This window comes from Hyperolius riggenbachi, chromosome 1, assembly GCF_040937935.1.
Source record: "Hyperolius riggenbachi isolate aHypRig1 chromosome 1, aHypRig1.pri, whole genome shotgun sequence".
NCBI lineage: Eukaryota > Metazoa > Chordata > Amphibia > Anura > Hyperoliidae > Hyperolius > Hyperolius riggenbachi.
In genome coordinates, this window is record NC_090646.1 from 689,878,426 (window position 1) to 689,895,185 (window position 16,760).

Sequence of the window (16,760 nt, forward strand, 5' to 3'; positions counted from 1 at the left end):
AAGAGGAGCCGGCAACCTGGACACTTAAACAGCGGGGATACTGGATGGGATTGCTGGACCCTCTGATGACACCTAATGGGACCCTCAGATGACGGCTGCTGCGACTCTCGGGTGATGACAGGCAGATGGAGGAGGGGAGGATCGCGGAGAATCAGGTGAAATGCAGCAGGGGTGTAGTGTAGTGTTGTTTGGGTTGGCGGGAGGGGTTACTTAGTGAAGTGTAGTGTAGTTTGGGTTGGCTGCAGGTGTTAGTGAGGGAAGTGTGGTATACTGTAGTGTAGTGTAGTGTAGTGTAGTGTAGTGTAGTTGTAGTAGGGGTTAGTGAAGTAATGTGTAGTTGGTGGGGGCAGCAGGGGTGAAGTGAAGTGTAGTGTAGCAGGTGTTAGTATAGATGGGCAGTGTAGCTTAGATAAAGACAGTTTTGGGGGAGTTAGAGGTCCATAAGAAGCCCCTGCACCATAGACACACCTAGGTTTAGTTTATTTTTTTTCCCCTGATTTTTGCCCTCTAAATCTAGGTGCGTCTTATATGCCGGAGCGTCTTATATTCCGAAAAATACGGTATATCACCCTTTTGTCCTCCTGCATCTCTGAGCATCTCTCTCCCACACCTCATGTAACCCTCACTCTGATGTCACCACTACTCCACCTAACTCGTCATTCTTCTCCACCCAACTCTTCCCTGCCACATCCAGGGACCTTCTCTGACCCCCCCCCCCCCCCCCCCCCAGTAACCTCTACACCTTACTCTTCATTCTTCTCCACCTACTTATTTTCTTTTTATTCTCCTTGTGTTTTTTTTGCCCATTCTTTTCTCTGTTATATACCTTTTCTGGAGATTGTGTATCTGTATTCCCATTTTCCTATAATTGACAGTCCCGAAGGTAGACTTGCTATCACTTTTTGTTTTGTTTTGTTTTCCTTATGGCAGCTGAGTTTTCGTAAGGAGAAGCTTCTCCTGATGTCGGATAATCAGCAGGATTTGAACAGCTGGTTCGAGTGTCTGGTGATGGCTGTCAGGTGAGTGAAACATTTGCCAGCTTTTTCCCAGGTCTTGCCTAGGCACATGTTGTGGCTTTTTTATATGCAATTATAGCAGCTAGAGAGGGGGTCATATGTTACCATTGCTACTGTCACACTATGTTCTTCAGTTTGCCCATGGGACCCCGTCTCTCTGTGATCTCCGCTCTTGTCTTTCTAACTAAATGGTAGACATTGTTTCCTGAGACGAAGGGATAGCACAAAACAAAGCACGAGAACACTTAATGATTGCTGCCACTGCCACACCATAATCTGTCCCCAATTACTGTCACTGCCACACCTTCCTCTGTCCCCAATTACTGTCACTGCCACACCTTCATCTGTCCCCAATTACTGTCACTGCCACACCCTCATCTGTCCCCAATTACTGCCACTGCCACACCATAATCTGTCCCTGATTACTGTCACTGCCACACCATAATCTGTCCCCAGTTACTGTCACTGCCACACCATAATCTGTCCCCAATTACTGCCACTGCCACACCATAATCTGTCCCCAATTACTGCCACACCATAATCTGCCCCCAGTTACTGTCACTGCCACACCATAATCTGTCCCCAATTACTGCCACACCAAATCTGTCCCCAATTACTGTCACTGCCACACCATAATCTGTCCCCAGTTACTGCCACACCAAATCTGTCCCTGATTACTGTCACTGCCACACCATAATCTGTCCCCAGTTACTGTCACTGCCACACCATAATCTGTCCCCAATTACTGCCACTGCCACACCATAATCTGTCCCCAATTACTGTCACTGCCACACCATAATCTGTCCCCAGTTACTGTCACTGCCACACCATAATCTGTCCCCAATTACTGTCACTGCCACACCATAATCTGTCCCCAATTACTGCCACACCATAATCTGTCCCCAGTTACTGTCACTGCCACACCATAATCTGTCCCCAATTACTGCCACTTCCACACCATAATCTGTCCCCAATTACTGCCACACCATAATCTGTCCCCAATTATTGCCACACCATAATCTGTCCCCAATTACTGTCACTGCCACACCATAATCTGTCCCCAATTACTGCCACACTATAATCTGTCCCCAATTACTGCAACACCAAATCTGTCCCCAATTACTGTCACTGCCACACCATAATCTGTCCCCAGTTACTGTCACACCATAATCTGTCCCCAATTACTGCCACACCTTCATCTGTCCCCAATTACTGTCACTGTCACACCATAATCCGTCCCCAATTACTGCCACACCATAATGTGTCCCCAATTACTGCCACTGCCACACCATAATCTGTCCCCAATTACTGCCACACCATAATCTGTCCCCAGTTACTGTCACTGCCACACCATAATCTGTCCCCAATTACTGCCACACCATAATCTGTCCCCAGTTACTGTCACTGCCACACCATAATCTGTCCCCAATTACTGCCACTGCCACACCATAATCTGTCCCCAATTACTGCCACTTCCACACCATAATCTGTCCCCAATTACTGCCACACCATAATCTGTCCCCAATTATTGCCACATCATAATCTGTCCCCAATTACTGTCACTGCCACACCATAATCTGTCCCCAATTACTGCCACACTATAATCTGTCCCCAATTACTGCAACACCAAATCTGTCCCCAATTACTGTCACTGCCACACCATAATCTGTCCCCAGTTACTGCCACACCATAATCTGTCCCCAGTTACTGCCACACCAAATCTGTCCCCAATTACTGTCACTGCCACACCATAATCTGTCCCCAATTACTGCCACTGCCACACCATAATCTGTCCCCAATTACGGCCACACCATAATCTGTCCCCAATTACTTCCACACCATAATCTGTCCCCAATTACTGTCACTGCCACACCATAATCTGTCCGCAATTACTGCAACACCATAATCTGTCCCCAATTACTGCCACACCAAATCTGTCCCCAATTACTGTCACTGCCACACCATAATCTGTCCCCAGTTACTGCCACACCATAATCTGTCCCCAGTTACTGTCACTGCCACACCATAATCTGTCCCCAATTACTGCCACTGCCACACCATAATCTGTCCCCAATTGCTGCCACACCATAATCTGTCCCCAATTACTGCCACACCAAATCTGTCCCCAATTACTGTCACTGCCACACCATAATATGCCCCCAGTTACTGCCACACCATAATCTGCCCCCAATTACTGCCACTGCCACACCATAATCTGTCCCCAATTACTGCCACACCATAATCTGTCCCCAATTACTGCCACTGCCACACCATAATCTGTCCCCAATTACTGCCACACCATAATCTGTCCCCAGTTACTGCCACACCATAATCTGTCCCCAATTACTGCCACTGCCACACCATAATCTGTCCCCAATTACTGCCACACCATAATCTGTCCCCAGTTACTGCCACACCATAATCTGTCCCCAGTTACTGTCACTGCCACACCATAATCTGTCCCCAATTACTGCCACTGCCACACCATAATCTGTCCCCAATTGCTGCCACACCATAATCTGTCCCCAATTACTGCCACACCAAATCTGTCCCCAATTACTGTCACTGCCACACCATGATATGCCCCCAGTTACTGCCACACCATAATCTGCCCCCAATTACTGCCACTGCCACACCATAATCTGTCCCCAATTACTGCCACACCATAATCTGTCCCCAATTACTGCCACTGCCACACCATAATCTGTCCCCAATTACTGCCACACCATAATCTGTCCCCAGTTACTGCCACACCATAATCTGTCCCCAATTACTGCCACTGCCACACCATAATCTGTCCCCAATTACTGCCACACCATAATCTGTCCCCAGTTACTGCCACACCATAATCTGTCCCCAGTTACTGTCACTGCCACACCATAATATGCCCCCAGTTACTGCCACACCATAATCTGCCCCCAATTACTGCCACTGCCACACCATAATCTGTCCCCAATTACTGCCACACCATAATCTGTCCCCAATTACTGCCACTGCCACACCATAATCTGTCCCCAATTACTGCCACACCATAATCTGTCCCCAGTTGCTGCCACACCATAATCTGTCCCCAATTACTGCCACTGCCACACCATAATCTGTCCCCAATTACTGCCACACCATAATCTGTCCCCAATTACTGTCACTGCCACACCATAATCTGTCCCCAATTACTGCCACACCATAATCTGTCCCCAATTACTGCCACACCAAATCTGTCCCCAATTACTGTCACTGCCACACCATAATCTGTCCCCAGTTACTGTCACACCAAATCTGTCCCCAATTACTGTCACTGCCACACCTTCATCTGTCCCCGATTACTGTCACTGCCACACCTTTATCTGTCCCCAATTACTGTCACTGCCACACCTTCATCTGTCCCCAATTACTGTCACTGCCACACCTTCATCTGTCCCCAATTACTGTCACTGCCACACCTTCATCTGTCCCCAATTACTGCCACACCTTCATCTGTCCCCAATTACTGTCACTGCCACACCTTCATCTGTCCCCAATTACTGTCACTGCCACACCTTCATCTGTCCCCAATTACTGTCACTGCCACACCTTCATCTGTCCCCAATTACTGTCACTGCCACACCTTCATCTGTCCCCAATTACTGTCACTGCCACACCTTCATCTGTCCCCAATTACCGGCACTGCCACACCCTCATCTGTCCCCAATTACTGCCACTGCCACACCCTCATCTGTCCCCAATTACTGCCACTGCCACACCTTCATCTGTCCCCAATTACTGCCACTGCCACACCCTCATCTGTCCCCAATTACTGCCACACCTTCATCTGTCCCCTGTTACTGACGCTGGTAGTAAGTGGCAGCCTGTTTTGTTGGGTGATTAGTGTGGAGTGTAGATCTAGGAATAGAATGAATGTAATTACCGTTTTCTTGTCTTGCAGAAAGCACCATAATCTGTCCCCAATTACTGCCACTGCCACACCATAATCTGTCCCCAATTACTGCCACACCATAATCTGTCCCCAATTACTGCCACACCATAATCTGTCCCCAATTACTGCCACACCATAATCTGTCCCCAGTTACTGTCACTGCCACACCATAATCTGTCCCCAATTACTGCCACTGCCACACCATAATCTGTCCCCAATTACTGCCACTTCCACACCATAATCTGCCCCCAATTACTGCCACTGCCACACCATAATCTGTCCCCAATTACTGCCACACCATAATCTGTCCCCAATTACTGCCACTGCCACACCATAATCTGTCCCCAATTACTGCCACACCATAATCTGTCCCCAATTACTGCCACACCATAATCTGTCCCCAATTACTGCCACACCAAATCTGTCCCCAATTACTGTCACTGCCACACCATAATCTGTCCCCAGTTACTGCCACACCATAATCTGTCCCCAATTACTGTCACTGCCACACCTTCATCTGTCCCCGATTACTGTCACTGCCACACCTTCATCTGTCCCCAATTACTGCCACACCATAATCTGTCCCCAATTACTGCCACACCAAATCTGTCCCCAATTACTGTCACTGCCACACCATAATCTGTCCCCAGTTACTGCCACACCAAATCTGTCCCCAATTACTGTCACTGCCACACCTTCATCTGTCCCCGATTACTGTCACTGCCACACCTTTATCTGTCCCCAATTACTGTCGCTGCCACACCTTCATCTGTCCCCAATTACTGTCACTGCCACACCTTCATCTGTCCCCAATTACTGTCACTGCCACACCTTCATCTGTCCCCAATTACTGCCACACCTTCATCTGTCCCCAATTACTGTCACTGCCACACCTTCATCTGTCCCCAATTACTGTCACTGCCACACCTTCATCTGTCCCCAATTACCGGCACTGCCACACCCTCATCTGTCCCCAATTACTGCCACTGCCACACCCTCATCTGTCCCCAATTACTGCCACTGCCACACCTTCATCTGTCCCCAATTACTGCCACTGCCACACCCTCATCTGTCCCCAATTACTGCCACACCTTCATCTGTCCCCTGTTACTGACGCTGGTAGTAAGTGGCAGCCTGCTTTGTTGGGTGATTAGTGTGGAGTGTAGATCTAGGAATAGAATGAATGTAATTACCGTTTTCTTGTCTTGCAGAAAGCACCATAATCTGTCCCCAATTACTGCCACTGCCACACCATAATCTGTCCCCAATTACTGCCACACCATAATCTGTCCCCAATTACTGCCACACCATAATCTGTCCCCAGTTACTGTCACTGCCACACCATAATCTGTCCCCAATTACTGCCACTGCCACACCATAATCTGTCCCCAATTACTGCCACTTCCACACCATAATCTGTCCCCAATTACTGCCACACCATAATCTGTCCCCAGTTACTGTCACTGCCACACCATAATCTGTCCCCAATTACTGCCACTTCCACACCATAATCTGTCCCCAATTACTGCCACACCATAATCTGTCCCCAATTACTGCAACACCAAATCTGTCCCCAATTACTGTCACTGCCACACCATAATCTGTCCCCAGTTACTGCCACACCATAATCTGTCCCCAGTTACTGCCACACCAAATCTGTCCCCAATTACTGTCACTGCCCCACCATAATCTGTCCCCAATTACTGCCACACCATAATCTGTCCCCAATTACTGCCACACCATAATCTGTCCCCAATTACTGTCACTGCCACACCATAATCTGTCCCCAATTACTGCCACACCAAATCTGTCCCCAATTACTGTCACTGCCACACCCTCATCTGTCCCCAATTACTGCCACTGCCACACCTTCATCTGTCCCCAATTACTGCCACTGCCACACCATAATCTGTCCCCAATTACTGCCACACCATAATCTTTCCCCAATTACTGCCACACCATAATCTGTCCCCAATTACTGTCACTGCCACACCATAATCTGTCCCCAATTACTGCCACACCAAATCTGTCCCCAATTACTGTCACTGCCACACCCTCATCTGTCCCCAATTACTGCCACTGCCACACCCTCATCTGTCCCCAATTACTGCCACACCTTCATCTGTCCCCAATTACTGTCACTGCCACACCATAATCTGTCCCCAATTACTGCCACACCTTCATCTGTCCCCTGTTACTGACGCTGGTAGTAAGTGGCAGCCTGCTTTGTTGGGTGATTAGTGTGGAGTGTAGATCTAGGAATAGAATGGATGTAATTACCGTTGTCTTGTCTTGCAGAAAGCTCTGTACAGATGTCGTCACTGAGACCCGCCAGCCATTTTCTGTGCAGCAGTGTGACTGTGCATCGCCTCGAGTTTCTAAGAGACCCCATGTAAGAAATGTTACATTTTGGCAGTTTTCTGTATAGTGTTGGAATATGAGTCGGGTGAGAGCTACACAGATATAAAGCTTGCCTGAGCAGAAGATAGACTGATGAGATGAGCAGAGATATCAGGGTTTATTGTCCCAGCTGAATAATAACAGATGTTTCACTGCTTCCATGTTCAACTGTTCAACTAGGAGTATTACAGGCTGTAATTAGTTATCAGTGAGAGTTTGGGTGGAGAGAGATTATTACAGGCTGTAATTAGTTATCAGTGAGAGTTGTGGTGGAGAGAGAGTATTACAGGCTGTAATTAGTCATCAGTAAGAGTTGTGGTAGAGAGAGAGTATTACAGGCTGTAATTAGTTATCAGTGAGAGTTGTGGTAGAGAGAGTATTACAGGCTGTAATTAGTTATCAGTGAGAGTTGGGGTGGAGAGAGAGTATTACAGGCTGTAATTAGTCATCAGTGAGAGTTGTGGTGGAGAGAGAGAGTATTACAGGCTGTAATTAGTTATCAGTGAGAGTTGTGGTAGAGAAAGTATTACAGGCTGTAATTAGTCATCAGTGAGAGTTGTGGTGGAGAGAGAGAGTATTGCAGGCTGTAATTAGTTATCAGTGAGAGTTGTGGTAGAGAGAGTATTACAGGCTGTAATTAGTTATCAGTGAGAGTTGTGGTAGAGAGAGTATTACAGGCTGTAATTAGTCATCAGTGAGAGTTGTGGTAGAGAGAGAATTACAGGCTGTAATTAGTTATCAGTGAGAGTTGTGGTAGAGAGAGTATTACAGGCTGTAATTGGTTATCAGTGAGAGTTGTGGTAAAGAGAGAGTATTACAGGCTGAATTAGTTATCAGTGAGTTGTGGTAGAGAGAGAGTATTACAGGGTGTAATTAGTTATCAGTGAGAGTTGTGGTAGAGAGAGAGTATTACAGGCTGTAATTAGTTATCAGTGAGAGTTGGGGTGGAGAAGAGAGTATTACAGGCTGCAATTAGTTATCAGTGAGTTGTGGTGGAGAGAGAGTATTACAGGCTGTAATTGGTTATCAGTGAGAGTTGTGGTAGAGAGAGAGTATTACAGGCTGTAATTAGTTATCAGTGAGAGTTGTGGAAGAGAGAGAGTATTACAGGCTGAATTAGTTATCAGTGAGTTGTGGTAGAGAGAGAGTATTACAGGGTGTAATTAGTTATCAGTGAGAGTTGTGGTAGAGAGAGAGAGTATTACAGGCTGTAATTAGTTATCAGTGAGAGTTGGGGTGGAGAGAGAGTATTACAGGCTGTAATTAGTTATCAGTGAGAGTTGTGGTGGAGAGAGAGCGTATTACAGGATGTAATTAGTTATCAGTGAGTTATAGTGGTGGAGAGAGAGAGTATAACAGGCTGTAATTAGTTATCAGTGAGTTATAGTGGTGGAGAGAGAGTATTACAGGGTGTAATTAGTTATCAGTGAGAGTTGTGGTAGAGAGAATTACAGGATGTAATTAGTTATCAGTGAAAGTTGTGGTAGAGAGAGAGTATTACAGGCTGTAATTAGTTATCAGTGAGAGTTGTGGTGGAGAGAGTATTACAGGCTGTAATTAGTTATCAGTGAGAGTTGTGGTGGAGAGAGAGTATTACAGGCTGTAATTAGTTATCAGTGAGATTTGGGGTGGAGAAGAGAGTATTACAGGCTGTAATTAGTTATCAGTGAGTTGTGGTGGAGAGAGAGTATTACAGGCTGTAATTGGTTATCAGTGAGAGTTGTGGTAGAGAGAGAGTATTACAGGCTGTAATTAGGTATCAGTGAGAGTTGTGGTAGAGAGAGAGAGAGTATTACAGGCTGTAATTAGTTATCAGTGAGAGTTGTGGTGGAGAGAGAGAGAGTATTACAGGATGTAATTAGTTATCAGTGAGTTATAGTGGTGGAGAGAGAGTATTACAGGGTGTAATTAGTTATCAGTGAGAGTTGTGGTAGAGAAAGAGTATTACAGGATGTAATTAGTTATCAGTGAGAGTTGTGGTGGAGAGAGAGTATTACAGGCTGTAATTAGTTATCAGTGAGTTATAGTGGTGGAGAGAGAGTATTACAGGGTGTAATTAGTTATCAGTGAGAGTTGTGGTAGAGAGAATTACAGGATGTAATTAGTTATTAGTGATAGTTGTGGTAGAGAGAGAGAGTATTACAGGCTGTAATTAGTTATCAGTGAGAGTTGTGGTGGAGAGAGTATTACAGGCTGTAATTAGTCATCAGTGAGCGTTGTGGTGGAGAGAGAGCGTATTACAGGCTGTAATTAGTTATCAGTGAGAGTTGTGGTAGAGAGAGAATTACAGGCTGTAATTAGTTATCAGTGAGAGTTGTGGTAGAGGGAGTATTACAGGCTGTAATTGGTTATCAGTGAGAGTTGTGGTAAAGAGAGAGTATTACAGGCTGAATTAGTTATCAGTGAGAGTTGTGGTAGAAAGAGAGTATTTCAGGCTGTAATTAGTTATCAGTGAGTTGTGGTGGAGAGAGAGTATTACAGGCTGTAATTGGTTATCAGTGAGAGTTGTGGTAGAGAGAGAGTATTACAGGCTGAATTAGTTATCAGTGAGTTGTGGTAGAGAGAGAGTATTACAGGGTGTAATTAGTTATCAGTGAGAGTTGTGGTAGAGAGAGAGTATTGCAGGCTGTAATTAGTTATCAGTGAGTTGTGGTAGAGAGAGAGTATTACAGGCTGTAATTAGTTATCAGTGAGAGTTGTGGTGGAGAGAGAGTATTACAGGCTGTAATTAGTTATCAGTGAGTAATAGTGGTGGAGAGAGAGTATTACAGGGTGTAATTAGTTATCAGTGAGAGTTGTGGTAGAGAGAGAGTATTACAGGATGTAATTAGTTATCAGTGAGAGTTGTGGTAGAGAGAGAGTATTACAGGCTGTAATTAGTTATCAGTGAGAGTTGTGGTGGAGAGAGTATTACAGGCTGTAATTAGTTATCAGTGAGAGTTGTGGTGGAGAGAGAGTATTACAGGCTGAATTAGTTATCAGTGAGTTGTGGTAGAGAGAGAGTATTACAGGCTGTAATTAGTTATCAGTGAGAGTTGGGGTGGAGAAGAGAGTATTACAGGCTGTAATTAGTTATCAGTGAGTTGTGGTGGAGAGAGAGTATTACAGGCTGTAATTGGTTATCAGTGAGAGTTGTGGTAGAGAGAGAGTATTACAGGCTGTAATTAGGTATCAGTGAGAGTTGTGGTAGAGAGAGAGAGTATTACAGGCTGTAATTAGTTATCAGTGAGAGTTGGGGTGGAGAGAGAGTATTACAGGCTGTAATTAGTTATCAGTGAGAGTTGTGGTGGAGAGAGAGAGAGTATTACAGGATGTAATTAGTTATCAGTGAGTTATAGTGGTGGAGAGAGAGTATTACAGGGTGTAATTAGTTATCAGTGAGAGTTGTGGTAGAGAAAGAGTATTACAGGATGTAATTAGTTATCAGTGAGAGTTGTGGTAGAGAGAGAGTATTGCAGGCTGTAATTAGTTATCAGTGAGTTATAGTGGTGGAGAGAGAGTATTACAGGGTGTAATTAGTTATCAGTGAGAGTTGTGGTAGAGAGAATTACAGGATGTTATTAGGTATCAGTGAGAGTTGTGGTAGAGAGAGAGAGTATTACAGGCTGTAATTAGTTATCAGTGAGAGTTGTGGTAGAGAGAGAATTACAGGCTGTAATTAGTTATCAGTGAGAGTTGTGGTAGAGGGAGTATTACAGGCTGTAATTGGTTATCAGTGAGAGTTGTGGTAAAGAGAGAGTATTACAGGCTGAATTAGTTATCAGTGAGAGTTGTGGTAGAGAGAGAGTATTTCAGGCTGTAATTAGTTATCAGTGAGTTGTGGTGGAGAGAGAGTATTACAGGCTGTAATTGGTTATCAGTGAGAGTTGTGGTAGAGAGAGAGTATTACAGGCTGAATTAGTTATCAGTGAGTTGTGGTAGAGAGAGAGTATTACAGGGTGTAATTAGTTATCAGTGAGAGTTGTGGTAGAGAGAGAGTATTGCAGGCTGTAATTAGTTATCAGTGAGTTGTGGTAGAGAGAGAGTATTACAGGCTGTAATTAGTTATCAGTGAGTTATAGTGGTGGAGAGAGACTATTACAGGGTGTAATTAGTTATCAGTGAGAGTTGTGGTGGAGAGAGAGTATTACAGGCTGTAATTAGTTATCAGTGAGTTATAGTGGTGGAGAGAGACTATTACAGGGTGTAATTAGTTATCAGTGAGAGTTGTGGTAGAGAGAGAGTATTACAGGATGTAATTAGTTATCAGTGAGAGTTGTGGTGGAGAGAGTATTACAGGCTGTAATTAGTTATCAGTGAGAGTTGTGGTGGAGAGAGAGTATTACAGGCTGTAATTAGTTATCAGTGAGAGTTACATAGTTATTTTGGTTGAAAAAAGACATATGTCCATCGAGTTCAACCAGTACAAAGTACAACTCCAGCCTGCTCCCTCACATATCCCTGTTGATCCAGAGGAAGGCGAAAAAACCCTTACAAGGCATGGTCCAATTAGCCCCAAAAGGGAAAAATCCCTTCCCAACTCCAGATGGCAATCAGATAAAATCCCTGGATCAACATCATTAGGCATTACCTAGTCATTAGGCATTACCAGATCATGTCCTCTAGTCCTTTGAGAAGGCCTAGGGACAAGAAAGCTCATCCGCCAAGCTATTATATTGCCCTCTGATGTATTTATACATGTTAATTAGATCCCCTCTAAGGCGTCTTTTCTCTAGACTAAATAAACCCAGTTTATCTAACCTTTCTTGGTAAGCGAGACCTTCCATCCCACGTATCAATTTTGTTGCTCGTCTCTACACCTGCTCTAAAACTGCAATATATTTTTTGTAATGTGGTGCCCAGAACTGAATTCCATATTCCAGATGTGGCCTTACTAGAGAGTTAAACGGGCAATATTATGCTAGCATCTCGAGTTTTTATTTCCCTTTTAATGCATCCTAAAATTTTGTTAGCTTTAGCTGCAGCGGCTTGGCATTGAGTATGATTATTTAACTTGTTGTCGATGAGTACTCCTAAGTCCTTCTCCAAGTTTGATGTCCCCAACTGTCTCCCATTTATTTTGTATGGTACTAGACCATTGGTACGACCAAAATGCATGACTTTAAATTTTTCAACATTGAATTTCATCTGCCATGTATGTGCCCATATAGCCATCCTATCCAGATCCTGTTGCAATATGACACTATCTTCCTGAGAGTTGATGATTCTGCACAATTTTGTATCATCTGCAAAAATAGCAACATTGCTCACTACTGCATCTACTAGGTCATTAATAAATAAATTGAAGAGCACTGGACCCAGAACAGACCCCTGTGGTACCCCACTGCTAACAGTCTCCCATTTTGAGTACGATCCATTGACCACAACTCTTTGTTTTCTGTCCATTAGCCAGTTTCCTATCCATGCACGCAGACTCTTCCCCAGTCCTTGCATCCTCAACTTTTGCACCAGACTTCTGTGGGGAACAGTGTCGAAGGCCTTTGCAAAGTCCAAGTATATCACATCTACAGCATTCCCAATATCCATATTAGCATTCACTACCTCATAAAAGCTGAGCATGTTAGTCAAACAGGACCTGTCTTTAGTAAACCCATGTTGATGCTGAGAAATAAGATTATTTTCTACTATGAAGTCATGTATAGTATCTCTTAGTAACCCCTCAAATAGTTTGCATACAACTGATGTTAAGCTTACAGGTCTATAATTTCCTGGATCTGATTTTTTGCCCTTCTTAAATAATGGGAAAACGTGGGCTGTACGCCAATCCACTGGGACTCTGCCAGTTGCAAGAGAGTCACAAAAGATACGATAAAGGGGTTTATCTATAACTGAACTTAATTCCCTTAGGACCCGAGGATGCATGCCATCCGGGCCAGGTGCCTTGTCTATTTTTAATTTATTTAGTCTTGTCTTCACTTCTTCCTGTGTTAAGTATTTAATATTACAGTTAGAAGATTGAGACTCTTCCGCCTCTGTAATTTGCAACAGTGCTGTTTCCTTTGTGAAGACAGAAGCAAAGAAAGCATTTAATAACTCTGCCTTACCTTTGTCATCCACCATTGAGTTCCCACCCTCATCCTTTAGGAGTCCTATACAGTCAACCTTTCTTTTTTTAGAGTTGAAGTACTTGTAAAACTTTTTTGGGTTAGATTTGATATCCCTAGCGATTTGATTTTCAGCTTCGATCTTTGCTAGCCTAATTTCTTTTTTACAATTTTTATTGCACTCCTTGTAATTGCTTAGTGCAGCCTCTGTCCCCTCCTGTTTTAGGACCTTATAGACATTCTTTTTCCTCTTCATTTTATCTCTAACCTTTCTATTCATCCATAGAGGCTTTTTTTTTATTCCTAGACATTTTGTTTCCATATGGGATATACATACTACAATATTGATTGAGAATAAGTTTAAAAGCTTGCCATTTCCCTTCAGTGTCCTCCCCTTGTAGTACATTATCCCAGTTCACCAAACTTAGTGCCTGCCTAATTTGATTGAACTTTGCTTTTCTAAAATTCATAGTTTTAGTGGTCCCGCTGCCCCGTGGCCTATCAGTCACCAGATCAAACGTTATCATGTTGTGATCACTATTTCCCAAATGTTCTTGAACCTGCACATTTGATACATTATCTGGTCTATTAGAAATGATCAGATCCAGTAACGCATTCCCCCTAGTTGGTTCAGTTACCATTTGAGTCAAGTAATTGTCATGTAGTGCTGCCAGAAATCTGCTGCTTTTACCAGAATGGGTAGCATCAATACCCCAGTCAATGTCTGGAAAGTTGAAGTCGCCCATAACTATGACCTCATTTTTACTTGCAGCTTTTTCAATTTGCTGTAGTAATCGCAGTTCTGCAGCCTCATTAATATGAGGTGGCCTGTCGCATACCCCAATAAGCAATTGGCAACTTTTATTTCCACCATGAATATTTACCCAAACGGACTCCACATCTTCGCAGTCTTCCTCCATCTCATCGTTGAGGACAACTGTAAAAGAATTCTTAACAAAGAGACAAACCCCTCCACCTTTTTTCCCTGTTCTATCCCTCCTAAACACATTGTATCCTTTTAAATTAGCTATCCAGCCATGGCTTTCATCCATCCATGTCTCGGTTATTCCCACAATGTCATAGCCTTTGTCATTCAGAATGAACTCTAGTTCGTCTATTTTATTTGCAAGGCTCCGAGCATTGGTTACCATGCACTTTATATTTTTACCACCACATTTACCAATTTTGTTTACCTGAAATGGACTATTCGAATTTTTACCAACCTCCTTAATCTTTACACTGTCCCCACCCCCCTCTCCACCCCCCCTAATGTTAGGCTCCCACTGTCTTTTTACCTTATCTTGTCTACATATTGAGACTTTATCCTCCCGCCTCCCCCCAGATCCTAGTTTAAAATCTCCTCCAACCGTTTAGCCATCTTCTCCCCCAATGCAGCTGCACCGTCCCCATTAAGGTGCAGCCCATCCCTGCTGTAGAACCTGTAGCCGACTGCAAAGTCTGCCCAGTTCTCCAGGAACCCAAACCCTTCCTTCCTACACCAATTTCTCAGCCACGTATTTAACTCCCTAAGCTCCCTCTGTCTCTCAGATGTAGCACGTGGCACTGGCAGTATTTCAGAGAACACCACCTTGGAGGTCCTTGCTTTAAGTTTATCTCCAAGTACCTGAAAATCATTTTTGAGGACCTTCCATCTCCCACTAACTTTGTCATTGGTGCCAATGTGTACCATGACAGCCGGGTCTTCCCCAGCCCCACCCAATAATCTGTCAATTCTTTCCGCTACATACCGAACCCGAGCACCCGGGAGGCAACAGACTGTACGGCATTCATGGTTTCTTCGACAGATTACCCTATCTGTGCGCCTAATAATTGAACCCCCTACCACCAGTACCTGTCTAGCCTTAGCTGCACTCCTATTCCCTTTCTCGTTGCAGCAGTCTGCCCCTTGGTTGCTAAGGAGCACATCCTGCTGCAGCATTGCTACTCCAGAATCATCCTCCCCAATATTACGCAAACAAGCATACTTATTAGTGAGGGAAAACTCGGGACTAGCCTCCCTGCCACTTTTCCCCCTACCCCTTCTAACTGTGACCCAACTAGCGGCTACCTCTGCTTCTTGCTCCGGCTTTACTCCACCCACCTCATCTTCAACGGTTCCATCCAGTGTCTGGATCGTGAAATCCAAGCTCATCTCCATGTTGTGTATGCGTCTCAGTGTTGCGAGATGCTTATTTAGCTCTGCGACTTCCGCCTCTAACTGAGCAACACGCACACACCCAGGGCAACAGTAAACACCCTCAATCCGCTGATCAAGGCATGCATACATGTTGCAGGATGTACACTGTACAGCATAGTCCAACATGATGACTATTGTGTGGGGAAATTTTATTTAAAGTAAACTGTGGCGGTAAAAGATGAAACGGGAGAGTGAGTGAAGTTCGGGAGTGAGTGCAGCTGGGGTGGAAGAGGGGGAGGGGTGGAGGAGGGGGAGTGAGTGAAGCTTAGGTGGAGTCCTCAAAACTTAAAGACTGTTGTGGTGGAGAGAGAGTATTACAGGCTGTAATTAGTTATCAGTGAGTTGTGGTGGAGAGAGAGTATTACAGGATGTAATTAGTTATCAGTGAGAGTTGTGGTGGAGAGAGAGAGTATTACAGGCTGTAATTATCAGTGAGAGTTGTGGTGGAGAGAGTATTACAGGCTGTAATTAGTCATCAGAGTTGTGGTAGAGAGAGTATTATGGGGTGTAATTAGTTATCAGTGAGTTGTGGTAGAGAGAGTATTACAGGCTGTAATTAGTTATCATAGAGTTGTGGTGGAGAGAGTATTACAGGCTGTAATTAGTTATCAGTGAGAGTTGTGGTAGAGAGAAAGTATTACAGGCTGTAATTAGTTATCAGTGAGTTGTGGTGGAGAGAAAGTATTACAGGCTGTAATTATCAGTGAGAGTTGTGGTGGAGAGAGAGTGTTACAGGCTGCATTAGTTATCAGTGAGAGTTGTGGTGGAGAGAGAGTATTACAGGCTGTAATTAGTTATCAGTGAGAGTTGTGGTGGAGAGAAAGTAATACAGGCTGTAATTATCAGTGAGAGTTGTGGTAGAGAGAGCGTATTACAGGGTGTAATTGGTTATCAGTGAGAGTCCTGGTAGAGAGAGAGTATTACAGGCTGTAATTAGTTATCAGTGAGAGTTGTGGTAGAGAGAGAGTATTACAGGCTGTAATTAGTTATCAGTGAGAGTCGTGGTGGAGAGGGTATTACAGGTTGTAATTAGTTATCAGTGAGAATTGTGGTGGAGAGAGAGAGTATTACAGGCTGTAATTAGTTATCAGTGAGAGTTGTGGTGGAGAGAAAATATTACAGGCTGTAATTATCAGTGAGAGTTGTGGTGGAGAGAGAGTATTACAGGCTGTAATTAGTTATCAGTGAGT

The 16,760-nt window shown here is 44.3% G+C and overlaps 1 protein-coding gene across 1 annotated transcript in view; it reads left to right on the plus strand.

Moving 5' to 3' along the window:
• Positions 1–16,760, plus strand: part of ARHGEF39 (Rho guanine nucleotide exchange factor 39) — a 175,182-nt gene that overhangs the window by 143,109 nt on the left and 15,313 nt on the right. Inside the window, exons 6-7 of the mRNA XM_068272778.1 lie at positions 931–1,019; positions 7,228–7,321. Of these exons, the coding sequence (XP_068128879.1) occupies positions 931–1,019; positions 7,228–7,321 (183 nt within the window). The remainder of the gene's footprint in view (positions 1–930; positions 1,020–7,227; positions 7,322–16,760) is intronic.